The sequence below is a fragment of the Garra rufa genome, chromosome 4 (assembly GCF_049309525.1).
Source record: "Garra rufa chromosome 4, GarRuf1.0, whole genome shotgun sequence".
In the NCBI taxonomy this organism is placed as follows: domain Eukaryota; kingdom Metazoa; phylum Chordata; class Actinopteri; order Cypriniformes; family Cyprinidae; genus Garra; species Garra rufa.
In genome coordinates, this window is record NC_133364.1 from 4,406,241 (window position 1) to 4,422,284 (window position 16,044).

Sequence of the window (16,044 nt, forward strand, 5' to 3'; positions counted from 1 at the left end):
AAATATTAAAAACATAAAACTTCAATAATAAAATACTAAAATTGAAAAAAATAGCTTTTAAATTTTTAACTACATTTTTTCTATAATTAAGAAATTACTTAATTATAAGAAAACCATTTTAAAATAAAATTATATAAAATATTAAAAATATAAAAAAATGCAATAAAATACAAATAACAACAAAAAACAGTTTAATATAAAAATATACAAAACATTAAAAATATTTAAAAAATGTATTATAATGTACAGTTTAACATCAAAATGTATGAAACATTAAAAATATTTTAAAAAGTATATTATAATAAAAGCAGTTAATATTATTTATATAAAATGTATAAAAACATTTTAAACAATAACATATATTATTCAACACTAATATTAAAAAATAATCTTTTAAACTTTTTTTTTCTGAAGAACCCAGAAAAAATTGAGTTTCCAAATATATTATAATATTTTATAACTTAAACAGTTTAACATAAACATATATAACATTTTAATAACATAAAACATTTTTAATATAAAATTTAATAAAATCAATAATTAAACACTAATATTAAAATGTATTTTTCAACTTTATTCAATTATTTCTATAGAATCCTAAAAAACATAATACATTAATTAAGTAAATTTCCGAAGGATCATGTGACACTGAAGACTAAGAATAATCATGCAGAAAATTCAGCTTTGATCACAGGAATAAATGACAATTTAACATATATTCACATAAAAAAACAGCTATATTTGTTGTATTCATGTACTGTGATTATTAGCATGGGCTGTTTACCCCTGCAGCGATAGAAAGCCTCTAAGGAGATGGCAAAATGAAAACATACATTTTTTAATCATGCTTTTGTCCCGTTGGATTTAAGAACAAAAAATGTAATGCATTTGTCAGCTGTGGATGCATTACAAGAGCTTTAATGATGAATTGATGCATTACTGGACATGCATAATAAAGCATGCATTATTAAAACAAGATTTTCCACCATAAAAAAGTGTTTTCTGTAAGAATAAACAGATTTTAAATAGCAAACCTTGAGCCAGTCGGCCATGACGATGACAGACGGATCCGTGATGGTGCTGAGCAGCTCTTTAGTGGCGCGTTTCTTCTCTTCCCTGTAGTTCTTCTTTTGCACCTGAACAGATATGCATGCAAACATCACATTAGTAGTCATTATCATTAGTGATCAGAATGAAAGCCTGAATTGATTAGTTTTTGTCATTAGTGAGTTTGGCTGTACCTTGAGCGACTCCTTCTTGGTAAGTTTGTTTCCAGACGCCGATACGTCTTTATCTGAGCCATTATAAAGCTTGGTTTCTGACTGTAAAACAAACACAAGTGTTAGTAATTTAGACATGGGCATGATGTACATTATGATATAGTGAGCTGTGCTTTAAGTTGGCCTGAATTAATGAGGGATGATCCATACATATATACAAATTATTGTATATAAACAGAAATAAATATAAAAAAAATTTAAAATACATAACTTCATCAAAATATACAAATACTACATTTCATATAAAAAATAAAATCAATAAATTCATTATTAAACAGACAGTATTAAGTTGTAATATAAATATATATATATATATATATATATATATATATATATAAACATTATACTAATGCATTACCTGATATAAAATATAAAATAAATCATATTATAATATTATAATAATAATATTAATTTAATATTATTTTTTAAAATATAATAATAATACAAAATATTATATTGTAGTTATAGTAAAACTGAATAGAAAATTACGATAAAATAAAAAAGAAAATATTAAAAAATACATTTCCATTGCTTGAAATAAAAAAAATGTTAACCTTTATTTACCTTTTTATCCTCAAGTTAATAAATATTAAAAAAAAAATATATATATATATATATATATATGTGTGTGTGTGTGTGTGTGTGTGTGTGTGTGTGTGTATATATATATATATATATATAAATTAGACAAAAGTAAACTAAAATGGAAATAGAAAAATAAATAAAAATAAAAATAAAAAATACTATATATATAGAAAATGAAAAATAAGAAAAATAAGAAAATGACAAAACACAAACAAAATTACAAAAAATAAAAAATATAAAACACATGATCAGGGCTGTTACATTTAAAGAGGGAAAAGAAGTAAAAACAATTCAGTTTGAAATAAAATAAATGTTAAAAAAGAAAGTAAAATTTAAACCACAATTTTTTTTTTCAGATGCTTGAAATAAAATAATCGTTAACTTTTATTTCAGTTATATATGTATAGAAATTAGCCAAAATAAAATAAAATGAATGGAAAAATAAAGAATACAAATAAAAATGCAAAAGCATTATTGACAATAAATATTAATAAAAAAACTTATTTTAGCTATATTCAGCTACAACATTTACACATTTCTTTTTAATTTAAATAAAACTGAATTAAAAACTACATTTAAAAATACAGACATAAAAAATTACTTATACCACACACACACACACACACACACTACAATAACGTCAGGGATATTATAGTTAAAGCTGAAATTAAAATTAAAACCATTAAAAAAAATCATTACACAAAATTGTTTAATAACTAACAAAGCACTTACAATCTGAACATTTGGTCAATTCAGGTGGGACTGAACTTATTTTTGGAACTGTTTTTTTTTTTTTTTTTAACCCAGAGGCTTTTCAAAGCTGATTCGGTGAAATATCTTTGTGTGAACATGGGTTAATTAGTCCTTTGAAAGGTTTTGAAAGATGCTAATTCCTCACGGCGCTCTCACGCTCGTGTTTGACGGGATTTATTCTAAATTTCGAGTGTGTCTCTTAATCATCCGTCTACGATGTCCAAAACCCAGCAGAGTGACTCACGCAGACCAGTGACGCGCTGACAAACAATCTGAGACTTAGCGTTTATGTGTGGTCACGAACCGGTCTAAGCTAGCCGCTTCAATGCTACCATGCATCTGATCACAACTGAGTCTTCTCTAGGGTTATTTCTAGAGAAGTGCTGCTAATCAACGCTCGTCCCCCTGCTGTCCTGTCACCTTTGAGACGCACTCCACTATGTATAATTAATAAACGATGACTGCTGGAGGACCAGGCGACCCGTATCGATCTGTTTCCAGCCCTAGAGGATCATGGGTAGAGGATAAACAAGAGTGAGCTTACCTTGCTCTTGGATATGGAGTGTGAGTCTTCTTTCAGAGGCAGGATTTCCTCTTTGCCACGATCAAAACCTGTGAAAACAAGACGTCAGGATTCAGCTCAACCCAAAATAACAGCACAAACAATCATGTTATTTTTATACATATTATTTTTAATATGTATATACGTCTCTGGGTTATTAACTGAAACTGAAACTACAATTAAAACCATTAAACAATAAATAAAATGCTACTTACAATAAGTAACTATTTTAATTTTAGTTTTACCTTGACGCCAAGCAATCTAAAAAAAATGGCTGAAAATTTAAATAAATAAATAAAAAGTACAAATAATAAATAAAATTAAATACAAATTCTAAATATAAAAACTGAAAAAATAAAATAAAAAAGTAACTTTATTGTGTTTTGTGGTCATTATTACTATTATTAATTATTATTCTTATTATAAATGTATAAATATAAAAGTGTTATTATAGTTAACTAAAACTGAAACAAAACCATTTAAAAAAAAACAAGCACTAAAATTACTAAAACAAAAAATAAAAAAATTCTAAACATTAATATAAACTATAAACATTAACTATAACTGAAAATAAAATTGAAACAAAAAGTACTTAAAATAAAACTTAACTAAAATTAAATAAATGGTTTTAATTTTAGTTTCAGTTCTCTATAATAACCCTGATGCTCAACAATCTAAAAAATAGCTGAAAACTGAAGTAAATAAATGAATTAGTTAATTAAAATTAAAATAATAAATAGTAATAAAACATATTGCATTTTAGCTGGTTTCTCATTTTTATTTTAGTTTAATTTTAAATACTTTAAATAAATTACTAAAACTAAAAACGAAATAAAATTATAAATATTAATATAAAAAATAAGTATTTTTTGGTCATTACTACTATTATTAATAATAATAATAATAATAATAATAATAATTATTATTATTATTATTATTATTATAAACATGTATAAATGTCTAAGGATTATTATAGTTAACTAAAACCCAAAATAACAGCACAAATAATCATGTTATTTTTATACATATTATTTTTAATAAATATGTATATACGTCTCTGGGTTATTAACTGAAACTGAAACTACAATTAAAACCATTAAACAATAAATAAAATGCTACTTACAATAAGTAAGTATTTTAATTTGAGTTTTAGTTATCTATAATAACCTTGACGCCAAGCAATCTAAAAAAATGGCTGAAAATTTAAATAAATAAATAAAAAGTACAAATAATAAATAAAATTAAATACAAATTCTAAATATAAAAACTGAAAAAAAATTTAAAAAGTAACTTTATTGTGTTTTGTGGTCATTATTACTATTATTAATTATTATTCTTATTATAAATGTATAAATATAAAAGTGTCATTATAGTTAACTAAAACTGAAACAAAACCATTTAAAAAAAACACAAGCACTAAAATTACTAAAACAAAAAATAAAATTCTAAACATTAATGTAAACTATAAATATTAACTATAACTGAAAATGAAATTGAAACAAAAAGTACTTAAAATAAAATTTAACTAAAATTAAATAAATGGTTTTAATTTTAGTTTCAGTTTTCTATAATAAACCTGATGCTCAGCAATCTAAAAAAATAGCTGAAAACTGAAGTAAATAAATGAATTAGTTAATTAAAATTAAAATAATAAATAGTAATAAAACATATTGCATTTTAGCTGGTTTCTCATTTTTATTTTAGTTTAATTTTAAATACTTTAAATACATTACTAAAACTAAAAATGAAATAAAATTATAAATATTCATATAAAAAAATAAGTATTTTTTGTATTTTTTGGTCATTATTACTATTATTAATAATAATAATAATAATAATAATTATTATTATTATTATAAACATGTATAAATGTCTAAGGATTATTATAGTTAACTGAAACTGAAACTGAAACTATTTTACAAAAATCACTACTTAAAATAAACACTAACTAAAATAATTGTTTTAATAATTAATTAAATTTGAAATAAATAAATAAATAAAAATACAAATAATAAATAGTAATAAAACACTGCATTTTAGCTGATTTCTCATTTCTATTTTAGTTTGATTTTAAATACTAAAATTACTAAAACTAAATATGAAAAAAAATAAACATTAATATAAAAAAAAGGGAAAACATTTAATTTTAAGCATTAAAATTACTTATTGTCTAATGGTTATTACTGTTAACTATAACTGAAAATAAAATTAAAACTATTTAAAAAATAGCTTTTTAAAATGCTAACTGAAATCAAATAAAGTTTTAAAATTTTAGTTTTAGTTTTAATTATTTCAGTACTTAAAAATTGGAAATGTTGGCAGCTTTATACATATTTTATTTCACATAACATTTTTTTAATGGATTTCTTTAACAATAATAACTCTGGCATGTTGTGACGGTGATTAGAGAATAGACGTGTCTCATATCTAAGGCCTTGAGGAAAGCATAACACTTCATCATTAGCAAAAAACTAAAAGAGGTTCATTAGATAAGGCCAAGGACGAGCCGTCAATGTCACGTCTGTCAAGACTAGTTAGTTTCTCAGATAAGTATAGCACAACTGTCACTTTATATAACATCTCTACTTGACAAAGTCATTGTCTCGGCTTTCTTGGGCTGGAGTGAAAGAAAAAAGACTGACAAGTTATTAGAAATTTGGCTGGGATACAACATAAAACAGCTTAATGAATGCAGTTTTCTGTCTAATATAATAAATAATAATAATTAATAAATATAAAAACACACTGCATTTTTATTAATTATATAATAATGTATTTTATTTATATATTTATTATTTTTCAATATTAGTAAGCAATATTTTGACATTTCAGTCAAGATTCAGATTATATATATATATATATATATATATATATATATATAAAAAACTATATATATACATATATACATACATACATATATACATACATATATATACATATATACATACACACACACACACACACATATATATATATATATATATATATATATATATATATATATATATATATGTATATATGTATGTATATATGTATGTATGTATGTATATTTGTATATATATAGTTTTTATATATATATATGTGAACCCTGCATAGTTTGGGCCATAAAAATATTCTATTGTTTGTATATATTTATTTTGTATCCATGCTATGTCTGTTTCTTTTTACATGTACATACGTGTTCAATTCAAGTTACTTTATTGTATGTTTAGTATAAGTTTGCACTGAGGTTCAGCTGCATTTTATAAATACTGGTGACAGTTGAGAGAGTTACCGTTACCGTGACAACTGCGGCGCATCTTTAGACAACAAAGAGGACCGCTTGGGCAACCACTAACTCTTGTCTCTGTCTCTTTCATTTGCAATTTAAGGTTAGTTAAATTTATTAAAATTGATACTAAACTTTAATTCACATGCTTTAATGTTTAAATAATTTGTTACAGTTGATTATTTTTGTAATTGTGTAATTCAAAGATACTTGTGTAAGAGGAAATTTCAAACATGTATCATTTAACTGAGTTGTTAATGTACTATACTTACCTGAAATACTTACCAATTTGTTATGAGTATGTCCAGATGTGTATAAGGAGGTTATTTATTTATTTATTTACTGTGATTTAAGTATTTTTATGTATTATTACCGTGTAACAAAGTATCAGTACAATGTGTATTAAAGACAACAAAGAGGACCGCTTGGGCAACCACTAACTCTTGTCTCTGTCTCTTTCATTTGCAATTTAAGAGAGTACTACAAATTTTGGAGGCACCGCTGGGATGTGTATAGGGTGGTTCATCTTCTTGACCAGCAGAGCCCCATCCTGTAACATTCATACTTACCTACAAGACAAGCAGCTGAGTGAAGTGGTTTTACGAAACTGATTGAGCAGTGCACGCACTTGAGGTACAGTGACTACAAGAGGCTGCAAAGTCAAGTCAGTGAGTAAACGTCCACTTTCATCATACTGTCAAGCCACTGCAGATAAAGATGGATACACTTCAGAGCCTTCAGGAAGAAATAGGTGAAAGACTGTGTACATTAACTCGAGGAAAGCTCATAGAACTCTGCCAGATCTTAAACATTTCTGCAGAGAACATTGGAAACACAACTCGCCTGACTTTAGTAAATCTTCTCAGTAATCATCTACTAAGAAAAGAACTAGAAGAGCTAGAGGATGGAGGCATGGCTGAGCTCCTCAGCATTAATGATAAATTAAGCAATCTGATGATGACCAATATTAATGGAACTGAGCTAAGAACAGAGTTAAGACCACCGGAAAGAGAAGTAAGAACAGATCAAAGACCATTTCGACAACTTGAAAATATGAATGAGTCTGCTATGTACTTAAGTCCTACCATCTCACAGAGTACAACAACGCAACAAGTAGCAATTGATCATACACTGGTTAGTGCTCCTCCCCTATTACAGAGACAAATCGCACCAGCCGTGTGGCACAAAGACTTCAAAATTTCAGGCCTCATTGGTGAGCCAGGCCAGAAGGACAGATTGTCATTTTCAAGTCTTGCACGCCAAATAGAGAGTGGGTTAAATAAAGGCTATCTAGAACAAGATATCATTGATTCAGTCATCAGAGCAATCACTCCAGGGCTTCAGTTGCGTAGTTATCTTGAAGGCAAAGCAGACCTCACTCTTCCAACATTACGAAGAATCCTCCGTTCTCACTATCAAGAGAAAAATGCAACAGAACTATACAAACAGCTCACAGCAGAGGCCCAGCGTGCTAAAGAAACACCACAAAGTTTTCTCATTCGTGTTCTTGATCTGAGACAGAAAATTCTGTTCGCTTCACAAGAAGATGAGTCTGGCCTAAAATATGATCCAGCTTTAGTCCAAAACATGTTCCTTCATACTGTGCTAACTGGCCTACAGAATGATCGTATTCAGAGTGACCTCCAGCCATTCCTGTCTGACCCCACAATTTCAGATGAAGTGCTGTTGGAGAGATTAAATGTTGCTTGCTCCCATGAGACAGAGAGACAAAACAAACGGAAGTCCGAACGCAGTGCTGCTGTTCATGTCACGCAGTTAAATGAACCAAAACACCAAATAAAACAGACAAAAGTTGACCTGATGTCGCAACTGCAAAGCTTAAGCAATGAAATAATGCAAATTAAAGAGACAATTCAACAGCCCTCACCTGCTTCTCAGTGTTTTGCAGTCAGTAACAAGTCTCCGGCGACAATAGCAACTCATCAGCCACTGCAAGATTTCTCGCAAAGTTATCAGCCAGTAGCAGAGTGGAATAAAGAGCTGCCAAACCAAACATGGGGAGTAAGTCATAACACCTTTGAACAACATCACTATCCACTGCAGCCCCACCATCCTAAATCACAACAGAATGCAGTTTTGCAACAACAGTATATGGTATCACAGCCTTACAGTTTGCAACCATGTTTAATGCCAATACAGCAGCCCCTGCAACATACAGCATCAACACAGCATGCACCTCAGCCATCACGATATGCTGTTCCCTCACAGCTTCGTCCACCACAGTTGAATACAGCCCCTCAACAATATACACCACCACGACAGTACCCTCAGCAATTTCGGCAGCCACGTCCCCCAAGGACAAGACAGTGCTTCCATTGCCAGCAAAGGGGACCAGAGGAATTATGCACCCATTGTTTTTGTTGTGGTAGCAGTGAGCACTTTTCAGCAGGCTGCAGAACCAGAGGTGCAAGATTTCAAAGTAGAACACCTTTAAACGGAAATGGGTTGCCTCCACGGGACAGGGAGTGACCCGAACTGCAAAAACGTCCCACCAACGTCCAAAACAACACTTTGAAAATGAAGAAAAAGAGTTTGAACTGTCTTCACTTGATAACATTCTATCTGCTTCATGTCAAGTTAATAAATACTCACCCGTCACTTCTCTCATTGGCAAACAATGTCTGGTAACCTGCTACTTACAAGGACACAAAACTGAGGCATTATGGGACACAGGATCCCAAGTATGTATTGTAGATGAACGATGGAGAAACAAGTACATACCTGAAGTGAAACTGAAGGACATCTCTGAGGCAACAGAAGCTACAGGTGGCCTACAGCTTGTTGCGGCTAATGGGACCAGTATGCCTTATGTTGGATGGGTAGAGATTACTTTCAAATTGGCTTCCCCTGTTGATGGCGTAAAAGAGTTAGTTATTCCTGTCCTTGTCTTAAAAGACCAAAGGTTATCCAAACCAATAATCGGCTACAATGTGATCGAACAAGTGATGAGACAGAGTGAAGCAAGTGAAAACAGTGAAGTGAGTAAAGGACGTCTGCACAAGATTGTCAAGTATGCCTTCCCTGGCATGAAGAAAAATAAAATACAGACCTTCATTAATCTTGTGACTACTGAGAATCCTAGTGAATATTTGGTGAAGACAATGAAAGACACAGTGAATATACCAAAACGTTCAATAATGCAGGTACAATGTCAAGTTAAAGTGCCATACATGAAGCACGACACTGTTTTCTTGTTTGAACCACACTTAAATCCACACTGTCCAGATGGTCTGGAACCTCTGGAAACCCTACTAACTCTCAAGAAAGGAAGTCGTCCAGTGGTCAAGATCAGTGTACAGAATGTCACAGACCATGAGATAAGGCTTGTAGGAAAAACTGAGCTTGGGACAATACAATCAATAAAATCTGTACTACCAGCTGCAGCATCACATTGTGCAACAACAGCCATGATCAGTGAGATTCAGAATACCACAGATTCTAAAGAAAGTAACAGTGAAGAATTGTGGGACCCACCTGTTGATGTAAGCCACTTACCTATGCACCAGCGAAGCAAAATAAAACAGTTACTACGAGAAGAGTGCCATTCATTTTCGAGGTCAGATGACGATATTGGGTGCATCAAAGGTCTCCAGCTAAGTATTTCTCTGACTGACGATACTCCTGTTGTCCGTATGTACACTTCAGTCCCCAAGCCACTGTATCAGGAAATGAAGGACTACCTGCATGACTTGATTGCCCAGGGCTGGATTGAGAAAACCCATTCACCTTACTCTTCACCAATCGTGTGTGTTCGTAAGAAAGATGGCAGCCTTAGGTTGTGCATTGACTATAGAGACCTCAATAGGAAGACACTACCTGATCGCCAGCCTATCCCGAGAGTACAAGACATTCTGGACAGTTTAGGTGGTAATGCCTGGTTTTCAGTATTAGATCAGGGCAAAGCTTACCATCAGGGTTTTATGTCCCCAGACAGCAGACACTTGACCGCATTCGGTACACCATGGGGCTTATATGAGTGGGTTCGTATCCCCTTCGGCCTCATGAACGCGCCTGCATCATTTCAGCATTTCATGGAGGAGTGCTTAGAAGGACTAAGAGATGAAATTTGTGTGCCCTACTTAGATGACATCCTGGTTTTCACGAAAACATTTGATGGACATCTTGAAGCAATAAAAAAAGTGTTGCAACGTCTACAAGCCCATGGAGTAAAGCTGAAGCCACGAAAGTGTGAGATGTTCAAGAATGAGGTTCGCTACTTAGGCCGCATTGTTTCTGCAGAAGGCAGTAAAATGGACCCTGAAGACACTGTCGCTGTAACAGCACTTAAAGAGAAGAGACCAAACACTGTGGGAGATCTACGGAAAATTCTCGGTCTACTAAGTTATTATCGCCAGTACATCAAAGACTTCTCAAGTATTGCTAAGCCCCTTTACGACCTTCTGAAGGGCAATGAGAAAACTGAGAGCACAAAGAAAGGAAACTGCAGAGTAGTAACCAACAGAAAAAGTCACATGGTGCCATCCAGTAAGCTGATTGAATGGACAGAGTATCACCAAGAAACACTGTCAAAGCTGATTGACTGTCTCGTTCAACCTCCAATATTGGGGTTCCCAGACTTTTCCAAACCATTTGTACTTCACACAGATGCGTCCAACCAAGGCCTGGGTGCTGTCCTGTATCAGAACCAGAACGGGAAGCTGAGAGTGATAGCATATGGTTCAAGAACATTGACCAATGCAGAGAGAAACTACCACCTGCACAGTGGAAAGCTGGAGTTCCTAGCCCTCAAATGGGCTATAACAGAAAAGTTTAGAGACTACCTATATTATGCACCTACCTTCACCGTGTACAGTGATAACAATCCCCTCACTTATGTGTTGTCCTCTGCAAAGTTAAATGCCACTGGATGCAGATGGGTCGCTGAACTTGCAGACTTCCATTTCACCATTCGTTATCGCCCAGGTAAAGAGAATGTGGATGCTGATTCACTGTCCAGAATGCCAGTTGATATAGAGACAGCAATGAGAGAATTTACAGAGGAGCTTTCATCAGAGTATGTGGGAGCCACAATACAAGCTGTGGAGGTCCAGCACGACCCAGATCCACCCCTTACTTTAATCAGTCAGTGTGCACCAGCATGCATGGAGATTGGCGACAAACCCTGCAAATCATTATCAAAAGAGGAGATTCAGCAAGCACAAAGAGATGACAAGAATGTCAAAGAAATCATAGACTACTTGCAGTCAGAAACAAGACCGTCTTCAAAACAGTGTCGGTCAGCCAATCCTACAGTTAGAGGTCTAATGCGTGAGTGGGACAAACTGGTGTTGGATGAATATGGCATACTGCACCGCAAAACATCACAACGAATGCAGCTAGTGTTGCCTGCCCAGTTTAAGAGTATTGTCTTGAGGGAATTGCATGATGAAATGGGTCATCAAGGCCTTGACCGCACAACCAGCCTCATTAGAGATCGATTTTTCTGGCCCTTCATGCAAAAGGATATTGAGCACTATGTCCTGAGAACCTGTTCATGCATAAAACAGAAAAAACCATGCAGAGAGACACGGGCACCTCTCAAAAGCATTAAGACAACACATCCATTTGAGTTAGTATCCATCGACTTCCTTCATTTGGACAAGTGCAAAGGAGGTTATGAGTATATCCTTGTGATTGTTGACCATTTCACTCGATTTGTGCAGGCATATGCTACAACTTCAAAATCTGGAAAAACTGTAGCAGACCGGTTGTTCAATGATTTTGCCCTAAGGTTTGGGTTCCCCTCACGAATTCACCATGACCAAGGCAGGGAATTCGAAAATCAACTCTTCGACCAGCTCCAAAAATACAGTGATATTACTGCCTCTAGGACGACCCCATACCACCCACAGGGAAATGGACAAGTAGAGAGATTCAATCGGACCATTCTGCAAATGCTCAAAACTCTCACAGAAAAACAGAAATTGAATTGGAAAGAGGCATTGAATAAGCTAGTGTTTGCCTACAATTGCACTAAAAGCGAAGTGACTGGATTCTCACCTTTCTACCTCATGTACGGCCGCTCTCCAAGGCTTCCAGTTGATGTATTGTTTGATCTCAATCCAGACAAGGGATCCATCGACCACAGTGAATATGTGGAGAGGTGGACAAAGGGTATGCAAGAGGCTTATGAGATCGCCAGTGAGCATGCAAAGAAGTGTATTGAGAGAAACAAAAGAAATTATGACCAAAAAGTTAGATGCACTAATCTATACCCTGGCAGCAGAGTTCTGGTGAGAAACCTAGCTCAAAAAGGGGGCCCAGGAAAACTAAGAAATTTCTGGGAGGATGAAGTCCACATTGTCATCCGCCAGGCTGCTGAAGATACTCCAATCTATGAAGTGAAACCAGAGCAGGGCAAAGGCCGATCAAGAGTGTTGCATCGTAATCACCTTCTCCCCTGTGATCACTTACCTCAGGTTACCACATCAACTCAAAATGCCACACCAAAGCAAAAACATCAACAGAAAAGCACAGCTTTACCTGCAGGGAGAAGCGAGGAATATGAGCCAGAGAATGACAGTGAAAGTGATGATGAGTACTATGTGCAAGTTGAACCCTATCAGTTTAGAACACAGCCAAACAGTCAGGTGCAAAATAAAACCACACAACGCCTGTTACCTCCTGGTGAGAAATCATCAGCAAAGTTAGAACGAACGGTTGAGTTGTCAGTGTTGCCACACCAAGCTGAACGGAAACAAGATGAAATAGAACATGTTGACTTACCTGTTGAAGAAAGACACTTACCTGTTGAGGAACAACACTTACCTGCTGAGGAACACTGCTTACCTGAACAAAACTTACCTGTTGAAGAACAAAGTTTAAAAGAACGGCACTCACCTAGACAACACTTACCTGTTGAAGAACATCACTTACCTGCATGGAGGAATCCTGTAACGGAACCATCTAGAGTCCGACAACGAGGACCACCAAAGAGGTTCACATATGAAAAATTTGGAAATCCTACATGCCACAGTGTACAGAATGCAAGAAATGACTTTAACCCACACCCCATACACACATGGACACCAAATATGAATTCTTGGGTGCCAATGCCGATCCATTATTCTCAGCCCTCACTTATCTATTATCCAGCCATTTAAAGAATCTCAATGAACTTTCACTTGACCAGGTCTCAGATGGCACCGCAGAACTCTACTGACAAACTGCCATCATATTGACACTAACTGCCTTGACTGATTGCAAATAACTGTTGCCAGCTAAGGGACTGTGACACTTAATGAACTGTTGTTGGGCCGAAAAGAAAATATGGACTGTTTAAAGGCCTAGACAGATAAAATGGACTCTGCACATTGAAAATATGGACTGTTAAAAGGCCCAGATAAATTAAATGGACTGAACATTTTGAAACGTTCCTTGGAGAACCTGAGAATGGCCTGAATCTGAGAACTTTCTGCACTTGAACTTGATTGTTTCCTGTATGGACTTCATTCTTAATGAACATTCCTTAGTGCCTTGATTCTGGGACTGTTTAGGGCACTAGCTCATTGAACTTGAATTCAGAAAGTTGATTATCAGCCTACAAGGACTGTCTGTGAAACAGGAACATGATATGTGATTATTAAATGTATGAATGTAAAAAAAAAAGGGAAAATGTATTGAAAACATCACATGTGACCTGGTACTTTTACATGAGTGTGAAGTGAAATATATCGAAGTTATGACTTTGAGAATCCTGATGTCGGGACGACATCTTATTTGGTTGGAGAGAGTGTGAACCCTGCATAGTTTGGGCCATAAAAATATTCTATTGTTTGTATATATTTATTTTGTATCCATGCTATGTCTGTTTCTTTTTACATGTACATACGTGTTCAATTCAAGTTACTTTATTGTATGTTTAGTATAAGTTTGCACTGAGGTTCAGCTGCATTTTATAAATACTGGTGACAGTTGAGAGAGTTACCGTTACCGTGACAACTGCGGCGCATCTTTAGACAACAAAGAGGACCGCTTGGGCAACCACTAACTCTTGTCTCTGTCTCTTTCATTTGCAATTTAAGGTTAGTTAAATTTATTAAAATTGATACTAAACTTTAATTCACATGCTTTAATGTTTAAATAATTTGTTACAGTTGATTATTTTTGTAATTGTGTAATTCAAAGATACTTGTGTAAGAGGAAATTTCAAACTTGTATCATTTAACTGAGTTGTTAATGTACTATACTTACCTGAAATACTTACCAATTTGTTATGAGTATGTCCAGATGTGTATAAGGAGGTTATTTATTTATTTATTTACTGTGATTTAAGTATTTTTATGTATTATTACCGTGTAACAAAGTATCAGTACAATGTGTATTAAAGACAACAAAGAGGACCGCTTGGGCAACCACTAACTCTTGTCTCTGTCTCTTTCATTTGCAATTTAAGAGAGTACTACATATATATATATATATATATATATATATATATATATATATATATATATATATATATGATTTTTGGCATAGTATATATATATATATATATAACTATGCCAAAAATCATTAGCATATTAAGTAAAGATCATGTTCCATGAAGATATTTTGTAAATTTTCTACCATAAATATATAAAAACTTGATTTTTGATTAGTAATATGCATTGCTAAGAACTTCAGTTGGACAACTTTTTCTCAATATTTAGATTTTTTTGCACCCTTAGATTCCAGGTTTTCAAATAGATGTAACATTGTCCTATTTTAACAACAATATAACAATGGAAAGCTTATTTACTCAGCTTTCAGATGACGTAAGAATCTCAATTTCGACAAATTTACATTTATGACTGGTCAGGGTCCAGGTCCAGGGTCACATATAGATAAAATTATCCATCATTTTTGCTCACAAAGGTAAGAGTAAAACATAATTCGGAACTGTAAAGGGTGTTCTTTTATTTGTGTGCACTCAACAAAACATTACAAACAGTGCTTTTATAAAATAAAGAAAACAAACATGATGCATTTTCTGCCTTCTCATTCTTGAACAGGAGCGCTTCACAAAAATGAACCGAAACTCAGCGAATACATCAGCCTCACAGTCATGATAAATACATCTATAGAAAGCTTTAAATTGGGGATTTAATTGGAAAATTAAACATTTAATCATCCAACCAACTCATCCAGAGTCTGAGTCTAGTTGATGTATAACTGTGTTCAAAGCACAACTACTGATAACTCAAGACATTTCGTCCTGGTTTAATCACAGATACTCAACAGCAGGCAACTCTTTTTTGATATATGAGTCACGTAAGAGGCTTTAAAAAATAAATGTTGTGCTTTTTACTGACAGAACAAGCTCAAGATTATTGTGTTATGTTCTCACTCTCACCTGACGTTTTTGCAAAGTGCGGCGGATGTAAATGGCGACCCATCGATCGGGTAATCAAGTCTATTGTTTCCCGTTTCTCCTCCGCAAAGCGTGCCAAGCATTGTGTTCGTCTCAGAAAAACAAGCCACTCCAAGGGCTCTTCAACATGTTAATCATACGCAGAAAAATCCACACGTCCTCAACCTGACGAGAGCATCAGCATAACTCGTCTATTAGCATATTAGCGACCTATTCTGTCGCCGCA

General features: G+C 33.4%; 1 protein-coding gene across 1 annotated transcript in view; it reads right to left on the bottom strand.

The window, feature by feature from the left end:
* Window positions 1-16,044, bottom strand: part of osbpl8 (oxysterol binding protein-like 8) — a 45,384-nt gene that overhangs the window by 20,776 nt on the left and 8,564 nt on the right. Inside the window, exons 2-4 of the mRNA XM_073838517.1 lie at window positions 3,163-3,230; window positions 1,242-1,322; window positions 1,035-1,136 (exon numbers count right to left, since the gene is read on the bottom strand). Of these exons, the coding sequence (XP_073694618.1) occupies window positions 1,035-1,136; window positions 1,242-1,322; window positions 3,163-3,230 (251 nt within the window). The remainder of the gene's footprint in view (window positions 1-1,034; window positions 1,137-1,241; window positions 1,323-3,162; window positions 3,231-16,044) is intronic.